Source organism: Lycium barbarum, chromosome 2 (genome assembly GCF_019175385.1).
Source record: "Lycium barbarum isolate Lr01 chromosome 2, ASM1917538v2, whole genome shotgun sequence".
Taxonomy (NCBI): domain Eukaryota; kingdom Viridiplantae; phylum Streptophyta; class Magnoliopsida; order Solanales; family Solanaceae; genus Lycium; species Lycium barbarum.
Window position 1 is genome coordinate 111,519,528 of NC_083338.1, and position 23,896 is coordinate 111,543,423.

A 23,896-nucleotide genomic window follows, 5' to 3' on the forward strand; every position below is an offset into this window, starting at 1 on the left:
ACCGATGAGTCGCGAGAGGGGCAGCGCGCCTAGTGCGCCACATGTATTCCTACTCCCTTGTTTTACTTTTACTCCATTGGGGACATTACAGACTTTTTCAATTGGGGGTGGGAGTATTTGATTTGATTATATTGTATATATGTGTTTAGGACCCCCTCGGCTTTTCTTTGCCATGGTTCTTTTCCTGAGAGGTTTATTTCTTGTTGAACCTGGAAGTTTAGGTCGTGTTTAGATAAAATAGAGTTATGTTGAACTTATGTGGTGGTGGTTTGATTAACTAGGGCAGTCTTGTTTTGATTTGACAAAAAAGTACTCCGCTTCGAATTTTTGGAAAGAGTGGACTTGGTTGTTTAATTGACATGCATGCTTCTTTTTGTGACATTTAGATTATTGGGATACCTTGTGTGCGGAATTATAGCGGGGAGACTAGTGTATTGACAATTCTGATGCCATGTGTTGTTAGGTTTTGTAGATATATTCTGTAGTTATGTATGTAATCTAGAACTTGCCTTGTTAGTCGTGCCTACATTCTGAAGATAAGTGAAGCTATGAAATGATCTTAGGCCTTGTTTGTGTTAGGAACCCCTGTTTAGCCTAAATATAGGCCTACCCATAGATTAATATCCCTTGTTAACCATTTTGTGCCTGAAAACCTATTACTTGACTAGCCGTAATAAGCCGATAGCCGTTCTAAATATCCATCTCTTTGCACCCGGTCCCTCCTTGGCACTAAAATAATAAGATTGAGGCTAAAAGCCTAAGTTGGGGGTGATAGGTGGAATAAGCGGAACATGAGGCGTAAGCCTAAAGTGGGGTAGAAGTAAATTTCCTAGTTAAAAGATATCAGTGTGGTAAGTGTAGAGAAAGAAATTTAAAAAAAAAAAAAAAAACCGAAAACAAAAAGATTTTTTTTTTTATATAGAAGTAGAATACAATAAAACTACACCGAGGCAATAAAGCGAGAAAAAAAAAGGAAAGAAAACAAAAGGCGAAAAGGGTAAAAGAAAAGAATAAGGTGTAGTGCTCAAGGAGGGTGAGTCACAGTTATCCAAATATACATCCTACCCGTCCCCGAGCCTACATTACAACCCTGAAAATGTCCTAGTGTGATCACAGCCGAATTGTCCAAAGTTAATGGTACTGAAATAAAGGCAAGCTAATAATATATGCATGCGTAGCTAGAGAATTTCTTTGTGAGTGTGAGTGTATCTCTTCTCCTTTGTCATTTGTCCCATTTTGTGTGTACATATATGTTGGGACATTCTTTGGTCTTTGTAAGGACATGAGAATTTGTTAAGTGACTGGTTTCCCGTGAGTCTTGATTCGTGTGCGCTATAGTTTCCTTGGTAACTAGATGTCATAAAGTGAAGCCTCATTGTTAGTTTCAACGAGTCCTTGATTGGTTTTGTCTTTATTGGGAGAAGAATCATTGTGATAAACATGATATTCCAGAAGTCAATTGCCACAACCACTGTAGATAGTTTTACTTTGTGATATCGAGACATTTGTAGATTGACTGTTAGTTGACTTGCTTGAGGACGAGAAAAGACTTTAAGTTGGAGGTGTTGATGTGTGAAATTATGGCACATCTAATGCTTTTTAACTCTAAGTTTTACTTGTTTTCGAGCAAGTTCGTGTTAGTCTGATCGGTTTTGTGTGTTGTGCAGGTATTTCTGTCACGACCCAACCCCGTAGGCCGTGACTAGTGTCCGTGCTGGACACCCAAACGTACCCAATAACCCAAACCAGCAGACTAGCAGATTATATAAATATAAAAGTCAGTCGACGTTACTAGTGTCACAGAGGAACATATATAGCACATGGAAGCCGATAAGGCTATCACAAATCATAGCAACCCAAAACATATACAGAACCCACATGTAGGTCTACAGACCTCTACAGAACATAACAGAATCATAAGACGGGACAGGGCCCCGTCGTACCCCTGAATAGCGTACATATATACAACAGCAGCAGACTGTACCAGAGTATAGGCTCTGGACAAAAGAGCGCTCCAGAATAGCAGAATAGGTGTCCTAGGCAGGTGGGTTATCAAATCTGTAGTTTGTACCTGCGCGGCATGAAAACGCAGCCCCCGAAGAAAGGGGGTCAGTACAAAATATGTACTGAGTATGTAAAGCATGGAACGTAGTAAACAAAGTCATAATCGGAACAGGAGATACAGAAAATGAACGGAATATCCAGATTAGCAAAATGCTGATCATAAAGCATAAATAGTACTTACAGGAAACGTATGTCATACCTGGTCCCATTACGGAACAAAATCATAACCGGAACAGAACGTACAGAAATGTGAGTGAGATGTCCAGAGTATCAAATGCATATTTTCAAAACATGAAGAGTGTGTACAGAAACATATGCCATATCATATCCGGCCCCTTCCAGGGGACTCGGCAGACAGAACGTGGTCACCCCCCGACACTGGTGCCACAACACATAAGGATCAGAAAAGGGGAATAACCCCGTAACATAGCATATCATATCAGATGGCCATATCAGATCATATCATATCATATCAGAATAGTGTACATGGCACAACATACTCCACAACCCATGTACATGTATACCTGCCCCCTCACATCGAGGCACGGCGAACAATGCAGTGGAAGACGCTTGAGAACATATCCTGGCCCGGGCTCAGTGTGGGAAACGTTGAGGCATCCACGAATGGAGTAGTGAGAAACTAAATGCAATAAAATACCTTATATATTTCCAGAGACTCAATGAGGCATATCAAATGACGAATCAAATCAATAAAATCGGACGGAATCATAATAAGTGAATTTCGAATGTCATAATGGATTACGGAAGCATAATCTTTCTAAGTTCGTTTCCAAGTTCCAAAACAGTTTACAAGACTTAATAGAATATTTAAAACAAGTTTTATTTAGTAGTTACAAGAGTAGTTAAAACATTTCTTAAAAAAAACGCTCGAAGACAAGTCATAACCACTAAAAGGCTAAAATCGGAAATAGTGGACCCACCTCAGGACAAACGAAGCGGTGGGCTCAAATTGCGTATTTAAAGCTTATAAAGTCACCTACGGAGGTTCTAGGGGCATTCCATAATTTTCTAAACAATTTGCGGAAGTTTGCACAATTCTTTCAATAAAGCATACTTATAGGGTTCAATTCCATTGAATGAAAAAGGGGTATTTTCAAATGCGGATTCCGATGAGCAGAACGCTTTTCGAGGCTCAAATCCGATCCTAGTACACCTAGGGCATGCCAAAAGGAGAATCGGGATAGCTTTACATACCTTGTATGCTCTTTACGCCTTTCCAAATTCAATTCCCGTTTCGCCCAAAATCTGTAATTGGTCACATTTACCAATTCTCAATTTCCAATCTTTAAGTATTCAATCTTTATTCATAATTGCCTACAGAAATTTGGGCAGCATCTCCCCTATACATATAGCATCCCCGAGAATTTAACTCGGCCAAAACAATCAACAACAACCCAACAACAACATCAACAACAACAATAGTCACCATAAACACAATATAACTTAACTAGCTATCTTTCCAACATAATGTCATAACCTTCATTTCAACTTCAATTTCCAAACTAATCTCAATGGTTTCACATTCATCATTAATCTAGATCATCACAATATAATTTGGAAATATTTCATATCATTCCTACGAAATATTCACAAGATATACAAAATATACAAACTTTCCACCAAAACATAATTCACCCAAAACTTCAAATCTTCAACCTACATATTCATAACATATTTCCACCTTCCAATTTCATCAACCATAATCATAATTTACATCTTAACAACTTCATTTCCATAATATCTCAAAATTATTCTAAGGTGACATAATCTTCTACATTCCAACTTCAACCAAAATTCATTCAACTTTCATTTCCAATATAATTTTCACCATAACCACAACTAGAATACAACATAAAATTCAACTCATATCATATATACAACAATATACACACACGGCTACATACATATATACATACCCACTTTGCAAACTTCCATATTTCCATAATTTCTACTCATTTCCACATACCACAACATAAACAAACCTTCATAACATAAGAAAAAGGAATTGATTCTTACCTTTTTCTACAAACTTCTTCACTTGAACAAGTTGTCAACTTGAAGAAATAAGTGCTCCTTCTTCCAAAACAACTACACCAAGTTGTAGAGGACACTTAATTTAGTAGGAATTCAACAAGAAAATAATTTAGAGGCAAGATTTTGAGGGGTGATTTTTCTATGGCAAAACCCGAAATGGCCTTATTTTTGCTCTTCTTTGTGTTTGTTTTTCTCTTCTTTGCTTTCATGAATGTTCTTGATTGAAAATGAAGACTTAGCCCCTTTTTATTATTAATCGCATGACTAATTTAAATGGTCTTGGGTCCTTTATTAAGGACCATGGCCGGCCACCTCCTCACTTGGGCCTGAATTTTTCTTTTCATTTTTTTGGGCCAATTCGGTTGGTCCCGAGTTGGGCCTAGCCCACTGACCTTTCGACCTTAAAACGTTCTTTTCTCCTTGTACCGACGTCACCTTGGAACCCACGACCTATGGATGGAAAGCTAATTCAATTATCTACAACTTCTATTTCTTGGTATATTTCCCAATTCCAAACTTATAATACCGTTTTTGCCCCTCCAAGTCAGGTCATCCGAAAACGTTTTCTTAAAAATATTCGTTTGGAGGGCTTCCACTTTGATTTGGACCAATGGTACTTCATGAGTTGTGTTTAACTTCACATATGTGATTCATATAATTTGTCACATGTCCCAAAAAAAAATCTTGATGTGTGGGCCCCACCTTAACTTACAATTAATCCGACGTTCAAAAATACGGGATGTAACAATTTCGAAGTTAGAATGCTCGGAAAGTGAAAAACGAGGAAAATAAGTGATATGTTCTGATAAGAATTAAGGACGGACCATAAACATGCTCGACTGTCTATCAAGTTGCCTCGTTGTTCAAGTTCCTGCAAAGTGACAAAGTCATCAGATCGTCGACTTGCACCGTCGACATGATTGACGGTCTGTCGAAGTGCTTCGACGATGGAATTCCTGCAGAGTAAAAATATGTCATCATATCATCGTTATGGTCGTTGAACATGTCGATGACCGTTGAAGTGCAACGACGACCCATCGAAGTGCAAGTCGAGCATCAATAGGACTGGGAATGATTATTCCGAGTTTAACTTGTATAAATGCCTGTTTAGGTTTTATTATTCAGATATCTAGATTTTTAGACTTGTAGTAATTGCTTTTGAGTTGTTATTGATTTTGATGATTTTCCAGACAAATTACATTCGTTACTTTCAAGTTTTATTTGCAAGTTCAATACAAAATTCAATTATGCAATCTTCAATCTTTTATTGTTTTCTTGTTGCCATGAGTAGCTAAGCACCTTTACTAAGGTTGTGAACCCAAGGATGGGTGTGTTGTGATTGGACACCGTGAATGATATACGCATAATGGATTGTTAGGGTTTATTTGCTCTTCGTTTTCATCATATAGTTAGTGGTTGCAAACATTAGCTAACGCCATAAACTTTAGTTTATTTGGGAAAATAGCTTGGGGTAGGTAATAACAAATAACAAGAACTCAAGCCTTTAAACCTTGTTTAATAAATTCTCTTAGGAATAAGAGGAATTTACTTGGCATAATTAACCGTTCTTCATGCATACTTTCCTGTCTTTGGAAAAAGCATAGAAAGAAATAATCTTTTCTTGTTGGGAAATAGTTCAGATTCACATAGAGGTTAAGTGCATCCATACAAACGATCCATTAGAAGCATAACAAGATCGATACCCATGATCAAACACTTTATTTGACGGGGACACAACCTTGGTTCTTTTTACCCATATATTTACAACTTTAAATTTCTAGTCACTTTAAATTAGTCCACAAACCAAAACAACTATAAAACCCTTTTTCTGGAATACACCAGGACCGCAAGATTAGTATAATACTTGTTTAGTAAACTTTTCACACCATATTCTATGTGCGACTCAACCCCAACCTCGTTGGGTTACTATATTTGACATCATTCTCTTTACGCTATTAAAAATGTAAATTTGAGCGTATCACAGGCCACCAAACGTACGGGGACTTCCATTTATCTAGAAGAGGCTTGAGCAAAGCCTACGTCGTGTTGCGATATTAAATCAAGCGCTACTAGGGAGGCAACCCGAGTTTTCTAATAGTAGATTCGGAAAAAAATACAAAAAGATTCGGGCTACGACCTTAACTAAGGCGCTAGTTGGAAGGCAACCCAACATTTTGAAATGTGCTGGACTCGCGACGCGGGTCCAACACGAATTTGGAAATATTCAGAGAGTGGGTTTTCAGTTGTTGGACCCGCGACGTTGGGCCAACACGAAATATTCGAGATTCAGAGAGTGGAAAACCCCGCGTTGGACCTGTGACGTGGGGCCGTAGGGGGCCCAGTTTCACTTTTCGCCCAGTATAAAAACAGAAGGTCGACCCCTCTTATTTTTTCCCTCTCCATTTCAAACTCTTGAAGTCCCCTTCTTTTCTTTCTCTAAATAAAAACCCTCATCTCCCCTTTCCCCAAAGTCCATAGGATACCCAAAAACCACTTCAGGAACTTGTGATTTCATCACCTAACATCAAGAGGTAAGCAAAAACAATTTTAATTTTCTCTTGTTCTAGAAGATTGGAAGTTGTAAAACTAGGGTTATTGGGTTTGGGTGAATTTGGTGTGGGGATAGTATTGATTAATTGTTGTTGATATCTAGGATTAAAAAGTTATTCCTATTATAGAAGAGAGGGTTTTTACCCACCATTGTTGCTTAAAATTCAAAGGGAAGATTCTATGCCCGTAAGGTGTTCGTAAAAATGCTTGAATGAATCTTTGTGTGAAATTGTGAAGTCTTGAGTAGCAATATGACTACGAACCCTTGGACCTCAATTGTGACTAAAATTTTCTATTGGGTTGAGAAAATTATTAGCCACCAACCCCAAGTCCTAAAACATGAATTTGTGACTTTGTTTTTTTATTCGTAATTTTGTTTTCTTTTGTTTCTAGTATAGGATTAGATAACTTCTTTGTTTCTTTGTTTGTAATATAGTTTGAAGTAAGTGTGGGGTCGGTTCAACCCCAATGGAAATTTAATGATAATAACCATGAATAGGGCCGGAAAAGAAAGAAAATGTTTGAAAAAGGGCCACACAATCTAAACTTGAGAATATGAAAAAGATTTAAGTGTGGGGTCGGTCACGACCCCTTTGGTTTCAAAATTGGATTTATTGTTTGGTTTATGTTGTGATGGAGGCAAAATGGTAAACCTAAGAGGCAAAAAACAAGCTGCTGTCACCTCCACCTCTCAGGGCATGAAGAGGGCTAGAGCTAAACCCTCAAAAGCAAAGAAGTCGACGAAGTCCACTTTTTTTTTTTTTTTGGGGGGGGGGGGGGGGGTAAGAAACTAGGTGCACCAATTATGAGCTCCACCTGGGAGACCTACTCTGGATCTTAGTTCGCATGCAGAAGATTCGTATTCAGAATTCAAACCCGTTTTCGTGTACGTGCATGAGCGGTACATAAACCCATCCACTCTAGAGCGCAGGTTCAGAAATGTTTACAACAAGCTTGTGGAGATAAGGTGGGTGAAAGTCTTTGAATAACCAGGGTCATACAACATTGATTTAGTACTCGAGTTTTATGCTAACATTCGGTTCCCTTGAGATAGCACATGGCCAATAACTATTTATCTGAGGGGAGAACGGGTGCCAATCTCGGCAACCATGTTATGTGCACATCTTAAAGTCCCTGATTATCCCACTGAGCCATTGGAAGAGTTTATCAAATGGCCTGACTAAGAGGCCATCCGAGAGACATTCTATGGCCCTGATTCGAAAGCTTCCTGGGCCTGTTATGCAGGCAAGTATAGGCAACACAACTTCTTAAGTATAAGTAATTTCTGCAAAGAAGCCAGGGTTTAGATGCGTCTATTACTCTACCGCATATTGCCACTGGAGCATAACTCTAAGGTGCAGAAAGAGAGGGTGTTAATTAATTTTTTCCTGATGACGGGATAGTCCGTCAATATAGGGCATTTGATGAAACAGGAGATGAAAAAAGTTCGTGAGAGTATACCTCCGAGACTGAGTTTAGGAAACACCGTCACGTCGTACATAATTAGATTTAATGGGAACTTGCAGAAGCCACATGATAGGATCTTAGGAGCACCAGATGAGGTACTGGACATCTCAAATGTCAAAGCACCTAAGCTCAGTAAGAAATAGCAGCTTACCCCGTCCGAAGAGAGAGCGGCCCAGTCTACCTTGTTGGCCCAAATATACAAGATGGCAATTTGCGCGGGTGAGAAATTTTATATGGACTTCTCTGTTGTGTTTTCTGAGGTCCCGCACACTCCATACTCTTGGGATTTTATGGTTGAGGAGTCCAAGTTGCCGGCAGATAACGATGTGAACTCGTTGGACTTGCTGGAAGCCGACAAGTCGATATCGCCACTGGTAAGGGGGTGGAGTCGCATATGGCAGAGGAAGAGAATGAAAAAGATGCTAAGATAGAAGTCGAGCTTGAGGATGGCGAGGCTAATGATTTTGATGACGATTACTAGGCCCTAGTGGGCCCCAGGGAGCATTTCTTACCTTACTTGCTTTTAGTTTTTCCAATCTATATGCACGAAAGGCATTGCATGATTTTAAGTGTGGGTGGGAAATACGTCCCTGGATGTGTAACAAAATTTTGTGGTTGCGGATGATGACTAGTATATGCCTTAGGATTTTTTTTCTAGTTTTGAGTCTTAGTGTCGAAAAAAAATAGAAAAAAGTTGCAAAATTTTAAAAAGTTTTTTTTTTCTTTATTTTTCTTTGATAACCTCTTAAGTCCCTCATTAGTAGGCATTCATCATCCACCCCCTTTGGTTTCTTATGGCCTTGGTTCTTTCCCGAAGGGGCCTTTGAACCTGCCGTAGGTAGATTTTTCTTTTTAGTCGTAGAAAGGGATTTTCCTGGTGACGGGTGGATGACAACCTGCTTGAGGAAAAATTAGTCCTTCGGATAGGAACATTCAAACGCTAGGTGCGCGGGTTAGGCAATATATTGGTACATGAGCGACTCTTGATCTTTAAATTGAAAGCATGCCTTGAAATTGCGTCACTTTTCTCGAAACACTTGAAAATCGGATTTGTTTGACTCGTGCATGAACCACTTGACATTGTTTATTTATTGTTGCTTGATTCTAGGGACAACCATATCCCTCTTGTGTTTATTTTGTGCCATGTGTGTGTAAGGTTTTTGCTATTGTATCCATTTTTGGTATTGATATCTAGAACTTGCCCCTTGTGTTGATGAAATGAAATGAAGTTTGGGTGAACATAGGAAGTGAGAGAAGCATTTCTTTGATTAGTTACTAAAAATCCTAAAGGGTTTGTCCTGCCAACATGTTACATCCCGTAATTTTCATACATTGGACGTTTTAAAATAAACGCGACAAACTAAGACAAGATTAGTTTAGGGTACAAAGTGGAGATTTTAACTTCCAATTTTGTTTCAAGTTACAAATTATCTACAAATTTCGTTTGGCATGGAAGAATTAATAGAAAAGTGGGATTAAACTAATGATAAATGGAGTACTAAGTGGGATTGGGAACAAAAATATGCCCATCTTTTCTTAGCCATGTTCAGTCGTGCATATTGTGAAATGGTCAAAGATTATTGACCCAAAAACTTGAGTGGGACACATGGCCAAATCATGGAAGGAATATATAAGGCAAAATTCTGATTCATACACCACTAAGCAACTCATTTCTTCATTTTACAAAGTTAGAAAACTTAGTCATAGAAAGAGAGGGTCTCGGCTACAAGTTGGCCGAGAATGAGCTGCTCCAAATTGCTCCAAAAATCAGTTTTCCAAGCAATTAAACTCCATTATAGGTGCATAATAACGTGTAGCATTCATTGGGGTAGCAAGAACAAGTGTTAAATTTCAAGAAGAGAGTTTGAGGGGCTAGCCGATTGAAGGAATTAGTTTCAAGGTAAGAATGCTTATTGTTCTTGTGTTCCATAACGATTTGAATGTATAGTTCATGCATGTTGTTGTTGGATTGTTGTTGTGGTTGAAGTAGTGAGTGAGCCGTGAGTGTTGATGAAGCCATGGTTGGTTTCATTTTGTATGTATTGTTGGTGAATTGAATGGGTGTCAACATATGTAAAGGAACAAAGATTGTAGAAGTTGGTTTATGATGTTGTATGTTGGTATTGGACTGTTTTGTGAGGGAGTTAGTGAACTGTTTTTACTTGATATTTTGATTGTTATTATCATGAATTTCATGATGGAAATGAAGGTGTTTAATGGTTGGAGTTGAAACTAAAATCGTTTGTAAGTTGTTGTATGGATTATAGAAATGACGATGTAGTTTAGTTGTGTATGAATTGATGTTGTATTTGTCGTGTGGATAGCTGGTCATAACCTACTGAAAATATATGAAAAGAAGGCATGAAATAATGTGTAAGAATCATAGGTGGTTTGCTTAGTATGTTCGTAAATGTTTGCAAGAATTCCGAACATTGTTTAGGGACTGTTTTGGACATGTTATTGGACTGTTTTGGACATGTTGTGGCAATGGACTGTTTTCTAAAAAGTTTAAATGAGCCATGTGTTGTAGGCTTTAATGGAATCATGTTTAATCTCCTTGTACATGTATTGGAAATGGATTGAATGTGTTGTGGTTTGGATGAATGGATGAAAATCATGAAGTTGTTATAGTTGTGTTGAAGCCGTGTAAAGGGGCTGTTTTAGGGGAAATTATGGACTGTTTTGTGCCACGTTTTGATTGTTGTTGTTATGAACATTGTGGTATATTGTATGTATGTTGAATATGTGAATTTAGGTGTTAAAGAAACAAATCAAATTGAAGTACGCAAGCAGTCCAAAACAGTGGACTGTTTTAAGGTTAGAAGCAAATTAGTGAATGTTGAATATTGATTGTTGCTATGAACGTGTAGTGAAAGTGAAGCTTAATGATTCAAGTTGAAATTGAAATGGTTTGTGGGCTGTTATAAGAATAAATATGATGCTGAAACAGTTCCGATAATCGCATAAGTAATGTTGTAAACGTGTTGTTGTCGTTGTAATTGAAGTTGGAAAATTGCGAAATAGAAATTGTAGTGTTGTGTGTGCTGTTTGGCCGTGAGTATGGGACAGTTTTGAATGATGTATGGACTGTCCAAAGTCCCTTAAATCATGTTTATACAAGTTTGGATTGATACATGAAAGAATGACTAGCAATATTAGCTTGTAGCACTAGTTGGTTTGAATGCGAACGAAACGTCGTCTAAATGTTAGAAAGGGATTGTGAGTGTCAAAATACGTATCGAATTCCCTCGTAAACTAATCATAGCTTGTGATATCTTGATATAGGATAAGTACCATTGGGCAGCAAGTACAAGTTATTATACGACTAAACGCTAAAGGTATGTAAGGCCTATTCCTTTCTTTTCTTGGCATGTCCTAGACGTAAGTATGAAATGATATGAACCTTAGGGTAAATTCTACTCTCTAGTTCCAAGCATGATTTGTGATCCTTTTTATTCTGTAATGTTATTGTCATGAGTTTATTATATGATTGACTAATGAATGATGCATAGAAGTTCCTACTCTTGAATATTTGCACAACTAGAGACATACTTGATCTCAAAGTTACACCATGATTAACGTACGCATGTACATAAAATCTGAGATGTTCCTTGCTATAGTTAGTAATGAGATTTCAAAAAACGAGAACCGAAGATGAATTGCATATGTGTGGTATCGCCGCTGGATTCTTGGCCGCGGTATTTGTATGTGTGATGTTGCCGCTGGATACTTGACCGCGGTATGTGTGATATTGACCGCTGGATACTTGGTCGCGGTAGGTGTATATGTGTATATGTGTGATATTGACCGCTGGATACTTGGCCGCGGTAGTGTATATGTGTATATGTTTATGTTTATGAGGCTATGATTTTACTTACCGAGTCCCTTACAAAAGGGGCGGGACACGATACATATGTACTTACATATGATATGACTACCTTGTTATGATTACTAGAACTTATGATGAATTATGTGACAAGTAAGTCTTGGGATTTTTGGTCTTTGTACTGAATCTTATGCTACTCACTTCAGATATGTTTCTATTTACTATATTTCATGCTTTACATACTCAGTACATACTCCGTACTGACCCCCTTTCTTCGGGGGGCTGCGTTCATGCCCGCAGGTACAGACGCTTATTTTGGAGATCCGTCAGCTTAGGGTACCTATTCAGCTATTTTGGACCGCTCCTTTGTTCCGGAGCTAGCTTGTGGTATAACTCCCTTGTGTTGTATTCATATGTGTTAAATTGGGTACGGCGGGGCCCTGTCCCGCCATATGATACAGTCATTACTCTTAGAGGTTTGTGGACATCTTTGTGGGTCTGTATGTAGTTGTTGATGCGTTGTATGACTATGACTTATGTTTGGGGCGTAGCCATTCGTAATGGCAGCCTTGTCGGCTTGCATATATATGTATGTTTGGTATGTTGCATATCGTGGCAGCCTTGTCGGCTTGCGTAGAAAGATATATGTTGTTGTTTAAAAATTGTAACTCCTCAGGAGACAAGTGCCTACGACATAAAAAAAAAATTGACAGCTTTAAAACAACACCATACCTTTTTATACAAATAAGTTCATGACATACTAGTTATAAATGATTACAGTTAACCGGCAATATGAGTGTCCAAGTCGGGCACTAGTCACGGCCTACGGGGTTGGGTCGTGACACAACATGTAAATATTATCCTAGTTAGCCCCTTTGAGCCTTTAGCCTCTTCTTTGATAGCAGTCAATTAGCCCGTACCCCTTCGTTCAACTTAGGTAGATTTTTTTTTAATCCAAAATACTCCATGAACACTTTAATAATTAAAATATATAATGGGAGTTGGGAAGTTAATAAAATGGGGGATGGGTTATTGATTGAAATCTAGGAAGTCTACGGGACCACCAAATGAAAAGAACAAATTCACTTGTGAGTTGGGAATTGCTTATAAAAAAAATAAAAAATAGAACAATTAGCGAAAAAGGTTTCCCTTCTAACTTGTGTTATATTAAAGAATTGTGCCTAAAAGGGATGAATTGGGAGAAGTTTGAATGTTGGTTAGTGTTGATTAATCACTAGTGAAGGAATTGTGCAAAATGATAAGTATATATGTACTAAAGTGCTTAGGGAGGTTAGCCACTATTATCAAAATATGTCCTACCCGTCCCTTAGCCTACATTACAACCCTCTAAGTCCTACTTAGTTCTAGGTTCATCATACTTACATTAGTAGAGCGGTTACACTACGGGCATGCCTATGGTATGTCGTATTTAGCCTGTGATATTCTTTGAGAGAGTGAGCGTGTTTGTTTATTCTACATCCATTGACACAAAAATATATGTGATTCATGTGAGATATGGACAACTCTCTTTCAGTGAGGGCACATAATTGGCAATAGAGTGGTGAAATGTTTATTTCTTGAAGAGCTTTCTTATGTGTTTTAAACTGGTGTCGATTGAGTCAAGTGTCCTAAAAGTGAAGTGTTTTTGAGATAGTTGTTGTTTGTACTGAAAATAGGAGTCTTTGATCTTTGGCATGACTTCCAAAAATATTGGCTCATTGTTTGGTTTTGAAACATTTTTTGTGAGTTAGCCATACTAGCTGAAGCCCGTTGCAAACCTGTTCGAATGACTTGGCGTGAAGTGTAGTTTAGTGTTGATCAATGTTTTCTCGAGGGTGAATAAAGTCTAAGTGGGGGCGGTGATATTTGGCACAAACATATATGTTTAGTGTCACTTTACCTCTTGTACTTAAGACTTTAATAGTTAATTATATGTTGAAATCATTGTATTTACACTTATATTGGTATATTTTGTGTATTCAGGTATAACGAGGATAAAACGATGAGAAACCGAGAAATTTTTGTTGATTTTGGGACAAATTACACTTACTTGAGGTGACGAGATAAACGGCCTGATGTTTAGAACAGATAAAGTCGACTGGAGGCAGCAAATGTGCTACCCCCGCCTCACATAGTGCAATCCATGTGTTGGCCCCGCGTCGCAGGGACTTGATGTGAAAATAAGATTTCCAAATTCATGTTGGGCCCGCATCGCGGGCCTAACACTTTTACACGAGGTTCACTAAAGACCCCGCATTGGACATGCGACGCGTGGCCCACGCGAGAAGGCCCAATGTTCAGTCGATTTGGACTAAGATTAGGACCCGTTGATTTGATTTTATTCCTAGACTATAAATAGATGTTTTTATTAATTTTAAAGGACGTGCTGGGATTTTTGAAAGACTTGTAAGCCGCCTTCCTATTTTCTCTCTCTAGGTTTTATTTTATTTTCCTTCTTTTCAACCATAGATTTTTCATGAATTCGTGTTGTTCATCGAGAATCATGAGTAGCTAAACTTCTTAATTTTAGGGTTGTGGCGGAAGACATGATAGTTGGTTTGGCGATAATTTCCATATTTTGGGTTGCTTATTTATTCTTCTGCTTAATTGTTTGATTATTTGGCCAATAGTTATACACTATCCGTGGTGCGTGAATTGGACTTGAGAAAGGGAATTTACGTATGTAAGAAGAATAAATAGAGCTTGTTTGATATTATCGTTTTGCTATTGAGGATAGAGATATACCCTTTAGCCCTACTTAGTTGAATACAGAGAAATAAATGCGTTCTTGTTACCTCTGGCGACCATATAGATATAGGTGTTATTGTAGCATCTACAGGCTTGTGATTAGTTCGAGAGAATATTATAAAGCTACAATTAACCCGTCAACTAGTAACTCAGGAAATAAGATAGGTAGAGTTTTCAACGGACCAACTATATTGTCGAAAGCCATGACCCTGGAACTTTCTCTCATCTGATAAATCTTACCGTCTTCATTATAAGTTTCTCAGTCACAAAAACATTCATATTCAATTGTTTACTTTCAGTTTTCGTTTAGTCAGAACAAAACACTTTGATTGTAACTTTCTTGAATAGTTATACGAAATTTAAATTGGTTAAGCAGTATAAAATATAAGTCTCTGTAGTTACGACATCTGGACTTTAACATCTATATTACTTGTACGACCGCGTATACTTTCGTGTACAGTTGGGACTAACACGTACCTATAATGACATCAAACTCGACCATCACTAACTCTATAAGATCCGCTTAGGTTTGACGTTTACAAATCACTACTGCACAATTCAACGACTGAGGTGTTATATCGAATTTCCTTGTAAGAGACGGAGTGACATATGACAAGGTGGATACAGGATCTAGTAATGCATAAACACTATATGAAAAAATTGTCAATGTACCGTTCACAACTTCTGGCGAAGACTTTAAATCCTGATAAACTGCCAAGGCATAGATACAGTTCTGATTACTGCTTGCTCTTAAAGATTCGCCTCTACCTGGATCTCTACTGACCGACAACGGTGACCCACACTCTGAGGGACGCACTAACGATAATGACCCCGCAACAGAACTAGCCGGTTGTGCCATGCCACTCTATCCTCTCTGTGGACAATTTCTCATTATGTGACCCAGACGGCCACACGAATAACAAGCACACGAACCATATTGACATCGTCCCTAATGTCCACTACCACAATTATCATAATGCGGCGCTAGCTAACACATCATCCCCCGAACTCCTCTGCTGCTAGGACCTGATGCTCAAGATCTCTTGGCTGATCCTGACGGAATATAATGAGTGGATTTATAGCCCTAGTACTGAGGTGGTGGGGGCCTAAGTGGACTGTCATAATATCATGGCCTGAAACCACATTAGGAATCACCCTGATAGCCAGCAGACCTCACTCTCTTGTGCTTCTTCCTCTCTATCCTCTTAGTAACCCGCTGTTGGCACTTACAATCCTCTAAATTTTGAGCAAAGGCCTGAATTCGAGAGATGTCCATATTATCATTCAATGCAGCTATACTACAGGCCTCAACAAAGTATGGTTAAAGTCCTGCTATAAATCGATAAATCCATGCATGCATCGTATTAACAAGAAACGAAAGCATAGCTGGCTAGAGAATCAAACCGGACACAATACTTTCAAACACTCATACGGCCCTGCTGAAGGGCCAAGAACAGATCAATTCGGGCTTCTCTTTATCTCTAAAGGAAAGTAATGATCTAAAAAGGCCCTCAGAAAAGTCGTGCCACTCTACTGGAGGTGCCTCAAGTCCTCTGGAACTCTCTCATTCCTCATACTAAAGGACAACTATGTCTCGCAATCTAAAACCTGCCAACTGTACTGCCTCGGTCTCTGCACCATGCATCACCCTAAAAATCCTGTGAAGTTGATCGATAAAGTTCTACAGATCCTCATACCGTCAAATCCCTATATGCTTTGGAGGGTCTAAACCTATAAACTAGCGAACCCTCAAACTATCGGGTCCCTCAGAGGGCCCTGCACTAGCCGTTGCTCTCGGCCGTCACTGTGTAGCCACTATTTGTGCCAATAAATGTATTGCACTCCAGATATCTTGATCAGATGATAGAGGAGGGGGAACTAGAGGCGCTGTGACTCTCGAAATCTCCTTAGCTAGTGGGGGAGTCGAAGATGGGTGTGAGGGTGTTTCGCCTTGCGCCTCGGACACCGCCACATCAACTAGTGGTACTCTGCTGGTACCCTCTTCTTTTGCTGTATTAGACCTCTATCTAGCTAAAGTTTTTCTAGTCACGGGAGTTCCTGTATACAAACACCAATATGTAAGTTTTTATTCAAATCTCTATAACTTAGCTCTGTAGCACGATTTGGATCTGAAGGAAGGGTAAAAAAAACTCCTAAATGCCTTGTAGATCCCTATTTATATAATGTGGTGCACAACACATTCATAAACGAGATTCGACTAGACACGGCTTGTAGACTCCATAGGACAGACCGACTTTGATATCAAGTTTTTCACGCTCCAAACCCGTGGAGGCATGACCGGCACTCGAGGGCCTCACTTGACCCTGAGTGTACCATTTTGTAACCTGTTAAACCTGAATACAATCAAATGATCTAGGCCGGGGAGGACAATTTGAAAAACAACAATATCAATCTAGGCCGACAAGGCCATACTTAGAATCATCTGTATTTTAAAAAAAAAAAAAATTGGGGGTAAGGAAAATAAGGGAGACATTACAAGATGGGGAATCGAACCCTTAGTCATAAAAATTTGTAGGTAACAACTATCTCATCTGAAATTGGAACACCCCAAGACATATATATACACACACGCGCACACACACACATAACAACGCGGGCTGACAAGGCTGCCATGCTGATATACAAAATATATGCAGGACTCATCTACAAGCCTCTAAAGACATCATCATTCTATTGTTGTCAGGATAGGGCCCGGCCTACCTATCAAGTTTATATATAAACAAAAGACTCAGAAATCTGGACCTGACAACTACGGATAAGGTGGAGCTTACCAACCACGCTGATACTTGGCTCTGGCTACTGGGAAGGTCGGTCTGGCTATCTATCAGAACCTGCATGCATGAAATGCATCACCCCCAGCAAAAGAGACGTAAGTATAAAATAATGTACCGAGTATGTAACGCGACTGAATAACTGCAATTGATAGAAGCAGCAACAAGAAACAAGGAAACTCTGAGAATGCACTTACCTGCTGTGACTCATTTCTTATATAATATAATTTAATAGTATAGCTAGCTGGCCACAAATAGGGCTTGATATATCTCTGTCCGGCCTTGTAAGGCTCGTTATACCACAGTATACCTCTGTCTGGCCTTATAAGGCTCGATATATCTTTGTCCGGCCATATAAGGCTCGGTATATCTCTGTTCGGCCATATACGACTTGGTATATCTCTCTCCGACCATGTAAGGCTTGGTATATCTTGTATACTTCTCTACTCCAACTACCAACATGGAACAAGTATGAAACAACTAAGAATTTCTAACAACGGATAACTATAACATGAGTAAGGTGAGACAATATTTACATAAGAACTCTTTTGATATACTCTTCTCTTATATAATTATTCGGCTTTCTCTTTTTATGGATTCATGCTAATGAAAGAATGGGATATAGCCTTTACATACCTCTCGTCCTGCGCTCTCCTGCAACAACGTACTCCACTCGCACAGTACTTCAACCTATATCAATGTTAACATACTCGGTATACTCAAGAGATGCTAGTATACAACGTATATCGAGCGAAAAGCTCATTTCTATTATAATTCGGGCAACATCTCCCCTATTTATTTCCAATCCCAAAGCTCGACAACATGGACAACAACAATAACAACATAACTACATTACTCTTCATCATTTTTGATCATTTAGCAACTCAAAAAGCCAGGTAAACACCCCACTTGACATCAACAACAACAAACATGATTTCCCAATATATCTTTCGTTTAATCCCATCTAGCAGCGTATATACAACTCCTATAACCTTAAATACGTGGCGGAGTAGTAAAATCTTACCTAAAACTGGTTAGGATAGCTTCCCACACGAACTAGAAGGACCTCCAGAAATGCAACAACAAGAAAGCTATAAGCTTCACTAGCACTATGGGATCTCCGGTACTTGATTCACCTTGCTTGCCTTTGATTTCACCTAGGGATGGTATGAGAACTTAAGGAGAGAATTTATGAGGATTTTGGGTCAGTAAAAGTAAGAGAAATGAGCTTAAAACATAGAGCATCCGAATATAAACTTATCAAAACATTCTTACTACCTAGAAATACTGTGGGATATATGGGCCATATTTTACAAATACAGTCCGTATTTCATACCGTATCTGGGATGTCAAAAACTAGAACCCTCCAAAATGAAATGCGGTTGTAACCCAACAGTACACGATCAGTCAAATATATATACGGACCATCCTTTGGGCTGTATCTCACCTAATTCAATGAACTTTGACGAAACATATTCCTTTCGATTAAATTAACCTATAAACCTTCAACACTCACTAAACACGACCTTAAACCCTAATATCCTTAGGATATCGTAGTCAAGTCACATATAACCTCACAGATGATCTTGATCTTGAGCTTACATCTATTTACTTTTTACAAACTTAACGTACAAAAGTACGGAATGTAACATTCTGAACCACATAACTTTTTTGCCTACTCTGAGCTATGAGAAATCTCTCCTGAATCAACTTGACCTCGTCTAAGGAATCCCGCAATAAGTCTATACCCCAAGGCCTAACCTCAAATGCATCAAACCAACCAACCGAAAAATGACACCTCCTACCATATAATGCCTCGAATTGTGCCATCTCAATGCACGAGTGTTAACTGTTGTTGTAAACAAACTCAGCCAAAGGAAAGCACTGATCCCATGACCACCAAAATTAATTACACTGGCTTGTAACATATCCTCAAGGACCTGAATAGTACGCTAAGACTGACCATCAGACTGAGGGTGAATTATTGTACTAAGCTCCACCCGTGTACCCACTCCTCTTACAATGATCACCAGAACAAAGATGTAAACTGAGTGTCTCGATCCGAAATGATAGAAATAGGTACCCCATGCAAATAAAATATATCTCGAATATATATTCTGGACAACTTATCTGAATTGTAGGTAAAGATTGAACCGGTATAAAAAACATTCAGATGACTTAGTCAAACGGTCCACAATGACTCAAATAGCATCGCACCTCCCCAAAGTCTATGGTAACCCTGCCACAAAATCCATTGTAATCCGCTCCCATTTCCACTCAGGTATAGGCATCCTCTTAGTAATTCCACCCAGTCTTTTGTGTTCATACTTCACTTACTGGCAATTCAAACACCTAGAGATAAATCTTGTAATGTCCTTCTTCATACTGCACCACCAAATAATGTTGTTTCAAATCTCAAAACATCTTTGTAGTCCCCGGATGAATGGAGTACCTCGAACTGTGAGCCTCCTCCATGTTCAATCTAGTCAAATCTCCTGCCTAGGAAACACATGTGGGACCCTTGATCCTCAAAACTCCCTCATCATCAATAATTACCTCCCCTACAACCATTCAACACCTTGACTTGAATTTTGCACAACTTTGCATCATCAAACTGCTGGGCTCTAATCTATTCCAATAAATAAGACTTTGCTTCCACACAAGCTAGAATCTTGTTAGGTTCCGAAATATAAAGTGTCATCATTCAATTTTCCAAGGCCCGAACTTCCATAGCCAAAGGTCGCTCCCCTACCTGTAACGATGCTAGGCTACCCATACTCACTACCTTTCGAATCAAGGCTTCCACCACTACAGAATCCCCAATAAGAGTAGAAACACTAATAGCGAAATCAAGTGACTCATATAGCATATCCAAACCCGAAGTAAAATAAGTAGACACATAAGATTATGTACAGCCTGGATCAAATAATGCCATAGCTGATAGGAGACAAATCGAAATAGTACATATAATGACTACATCAGAGGCTTCTCCACTGAGCATGGCCACCCTCGGCCTGAGAACCTCAACAACTACCACCACAGTCTGTCTGATTACCACATCTACCAGAATAAAACCACCTCTACCAGTTTGTGCACCGCCTCTATGAATCGTGACCCATGGGGGACTCGCAAGGTCTATATACCACCCTGAATCATGTCGCTTCGGGTTCCTAGCCTCTTTAGGTTTCCAAATCATCATACTCAGCCCGTAGGATCACATTACCTATTACTTAGCCAATCTAGCTCAGATCATCAACATCACTCCGTCCAGAACCATTTCCCCTCAGACTTTACACATATGTTCTGAAATGCACATGATATACTATATAAAGCATGAAGATGACATGCACAACAGTAAGTAATAAAGCTAAGAAATAAAGACTCAATGTTTAGCTCCTTTCCACTTTTAAATGAGTATATATGAGTGATGATAACACAGCATCACAAATGAGACAGGTAATAAGCATAGAACCATTAAAAAAGGGACCTCATATCCCAATAACAAATACAAATCAATCTATGTTATCAGCTAATACCCAAAGCATGGCATTCGAACCAGACAATACAATGGAAATTACACAAATACCCATATTAGGACACCGGTACCCGATACAAGTGCTCGTCCCCTTACAAGTATCAGAACCCCCTTTAATTACCCCGATTATCCCTTCTTATTAATCCAATTAAACCAACCACAATTTTTTAATTAAGGTAAAAAAAGGTATTAACTTGCCTAAATCTTGAACCCAACGATCACAACAAAGCCTTGCCCGAGCCTCCGAACTATCCTAATTTGTTCAAATATGGTATTTAGACAAAAATACGAGTCTATTGGTACCAATAAGCTATATAAAGGATTCAAGTCTAGAAAGTTAACCCAAAACCCTATCCCAAATGCCAAAGAACAAAATAGTAATCTCATTATGAAATAGGGTTCAATATAGTCAAATTATTACTCTACAATGTTACAGGAATCCATTGATACCCATAATGCTACACTTTAGTTTCGGACAAAAAAAGTCACCCAAAATAGGATTTCAAGCCCCAAAGGGTAAAATGGAAAATTCATCAAAAAATTAGTTTACCCATGATCCATGGAGTCTAAATACCAAAAATGAACCAAATCCAACATCCAATTGAACTCAAGTGAAGAAATCCCCAATTCCAACCAAGAGTTCATAAACCCAAATCCCTCATCCTAAATCATGATTTCTATGATGAATTTCCTTAATAATCAATGATATAATGGTAAAAAGAGGATTAAAAACATACACTTGAGAAGAATCTCGACGAATCCCTCCAAACGCTCTCCAAATCGAGGTCCCAAGTTCAAAATATATAAATGAAGTGATAATGTTCAAAGTGGGGTTTTAAAATCTCCCCAGCAATTCCTTTATGCGCGATCGTGGGACCCACAAACGCGATCGCGAGATCATGGAAAATCCAACTTTCCCGATCGCGGCCAAAGACATCGCGACTGCAATGTTTAGACAAACAGCAGCTCACGATCGCCCCACATGGCAGCGCAATCTCAATTCCGAACACCAGCAACAGCGGAAATAGGAAAAATCTTGTTTCGCCAATTTCCAATATGATACCCGAAACTCATTCGGAACCCCTTAGACACAGCCAAAATATACATTTCAATCTTAAAACACGCTATAAACTAGCTCGCGCACTTAGAATATCCAAAAGATGACATCTTGACCTGATGTTTACTGTGGTCAACTACATTTCTTATAAAACTAGATTTCCAACCAAAGGTCAAAAATAGCCCCGAGTCCCTTGGGAACCGAACGAACTACTCAAAAAAATCATAATTGACATTCCGGACATAATGGAATCGATGAAACTTCCAAAAGACTCATTTACCCCCAATGTTGACTTCGGTCAACCCATTCTTTAAGAATTCTAAAAAACTTCTTTTTCTTACTCAAAACTCACCAAAATGCTTAGGGAATTGCACCACCCAGCCCCACAAGTAAAATATACTGTAACAGCTAGGGGAAGGGTCATTTGGGATAAAATAGGCAAAACAACCTAACGGGTTGTTACAACACGTCGTAGTGTTGAGTTTCCAGTAATCGATATACACTCTCCACCTGATGGCATTGTTATAGGAGTGAGTTCATTCTTCTCATTTGGCACAACCATCATAGCACATATGCTATCCGTAATGGGGTAGACAAACCTGGCATCTAACCACTTGATGATCTCTTGTTTCACCACCTCTTGCGTTGATGGATTTAGTCTTCGTTGGTGCTACCCACTAGGCGAACTATCTTCTTCAAGTTAAATTTTATGCTCACAAATTCTAGAGGGAATCCCCAGAATATTCGCTACAGTCCACCCAATAGCTCGCTGATACTTTTTAAAATTTTTAAGCAAACACTTCACTTGATCATCGCTCAACAATGTGGATACAATAATGGGAAAAATGTTGTTTGGGCCTAGAAACTCATACCTCAAGTGTGATGGTAGTTTCTTGAGTCGGTCGTTCAAAAATTGAGGGCTTGGCAGGAGGCGGAACCCGATTCTCGAGATTAAGAGAAAGTGTCTTCGGTTTGTAATTGTCGTGACTCAATTACTCAAGTGCATTTATGGTCTTCACACACCCTTCCATTTCATCACCATCAAAATTCACCAAAAAAGGCGTTAATGGTTCGCCAAGACATTCTTCTTCAATTTTGAGTTCTGCGGCTTGTTCAACCACATCAACAACATCAATCACTGGTATGCTTTCATAAGCACTTGGAAATTTGATAACCTTGCTTGCTTGAAATGTCACTTCTTCATCATTCACATAGAATTTGATTTCATTGTTTTTCGAGTCCATGAGTGCCCTTCTGGTAGCAAGGAAAGGTCTTCCTAATATAATTGAAATCTCTTTATTGACTGCAAAATCAAAAATCACAAAATCCATTGGAAGATGGAAGTTACCCACTTTGACTAGAACATTATCAACAATGCCAACCGGTCTCTTCACCGTATGATCGGCCATTTGCAACCGCATAGAAGTAGGTCTAGGCATCCGCAATCCCGATTTCTTATATATTGAATGCGACATTAGATTGATACTAGCACCATTAGCGCAAAGAGCTCTTGAAAAGTCATGTTGCCCAACCATGCATAGAATAGTAAAAGCACCTAGAACTATTTTCTTATGGACGGGTGTGGTGGAAATAATAGAACTAATGCGATGGGTGACACTCATCGTATCATGCTGGATTGGCCATTTCTTTGTTATCAAATCCATCAAATATATAACAAAACTCGGCATATCTAGGAAAGCATTGAGGAATGGAATGTTCATGAATAATTGCTTCAATTGATCATAGGATATTTAGCACTTGGGTATTCGTCTTTCTTCACAAACCTTTGAGGGAAGGGAGAT

The 23,896-nt window shown here is 38.9% G+C and overlaps 1 protein-coding gene across 1 annotated transcript; it reads right to left on the minus strand.

Annotated features, from left to right (window-relative positions):
• Positions 1-23,086: 23,086 nt before the first annotated feature.
• On the minus strand, positions 23,087-23,629 carry LOC132628745 (uncharacterized). Its single transcript, XM_060344508.1, has one exon. The coding sequence runs from the start codon at positions 23,627-23,629 to the stop codon at positions 23,087-23,089; it is 543 nt and encodes a 180-aa protein (XP_060200491.1).
• Between the last annotated feature and the right edge of the window lie 267 nt (positions 23,630-23,896).

What these genes read in the sequence shown, in the direction of transcription:
- LOC132628745 (XM_060344508.1), bottom strand. Translation starts at nt 23,629, where the DNA reads ATGGTTGGGCAACATGACTTTTCAAGAGCTCTTTGCGCTAATGGTGCT.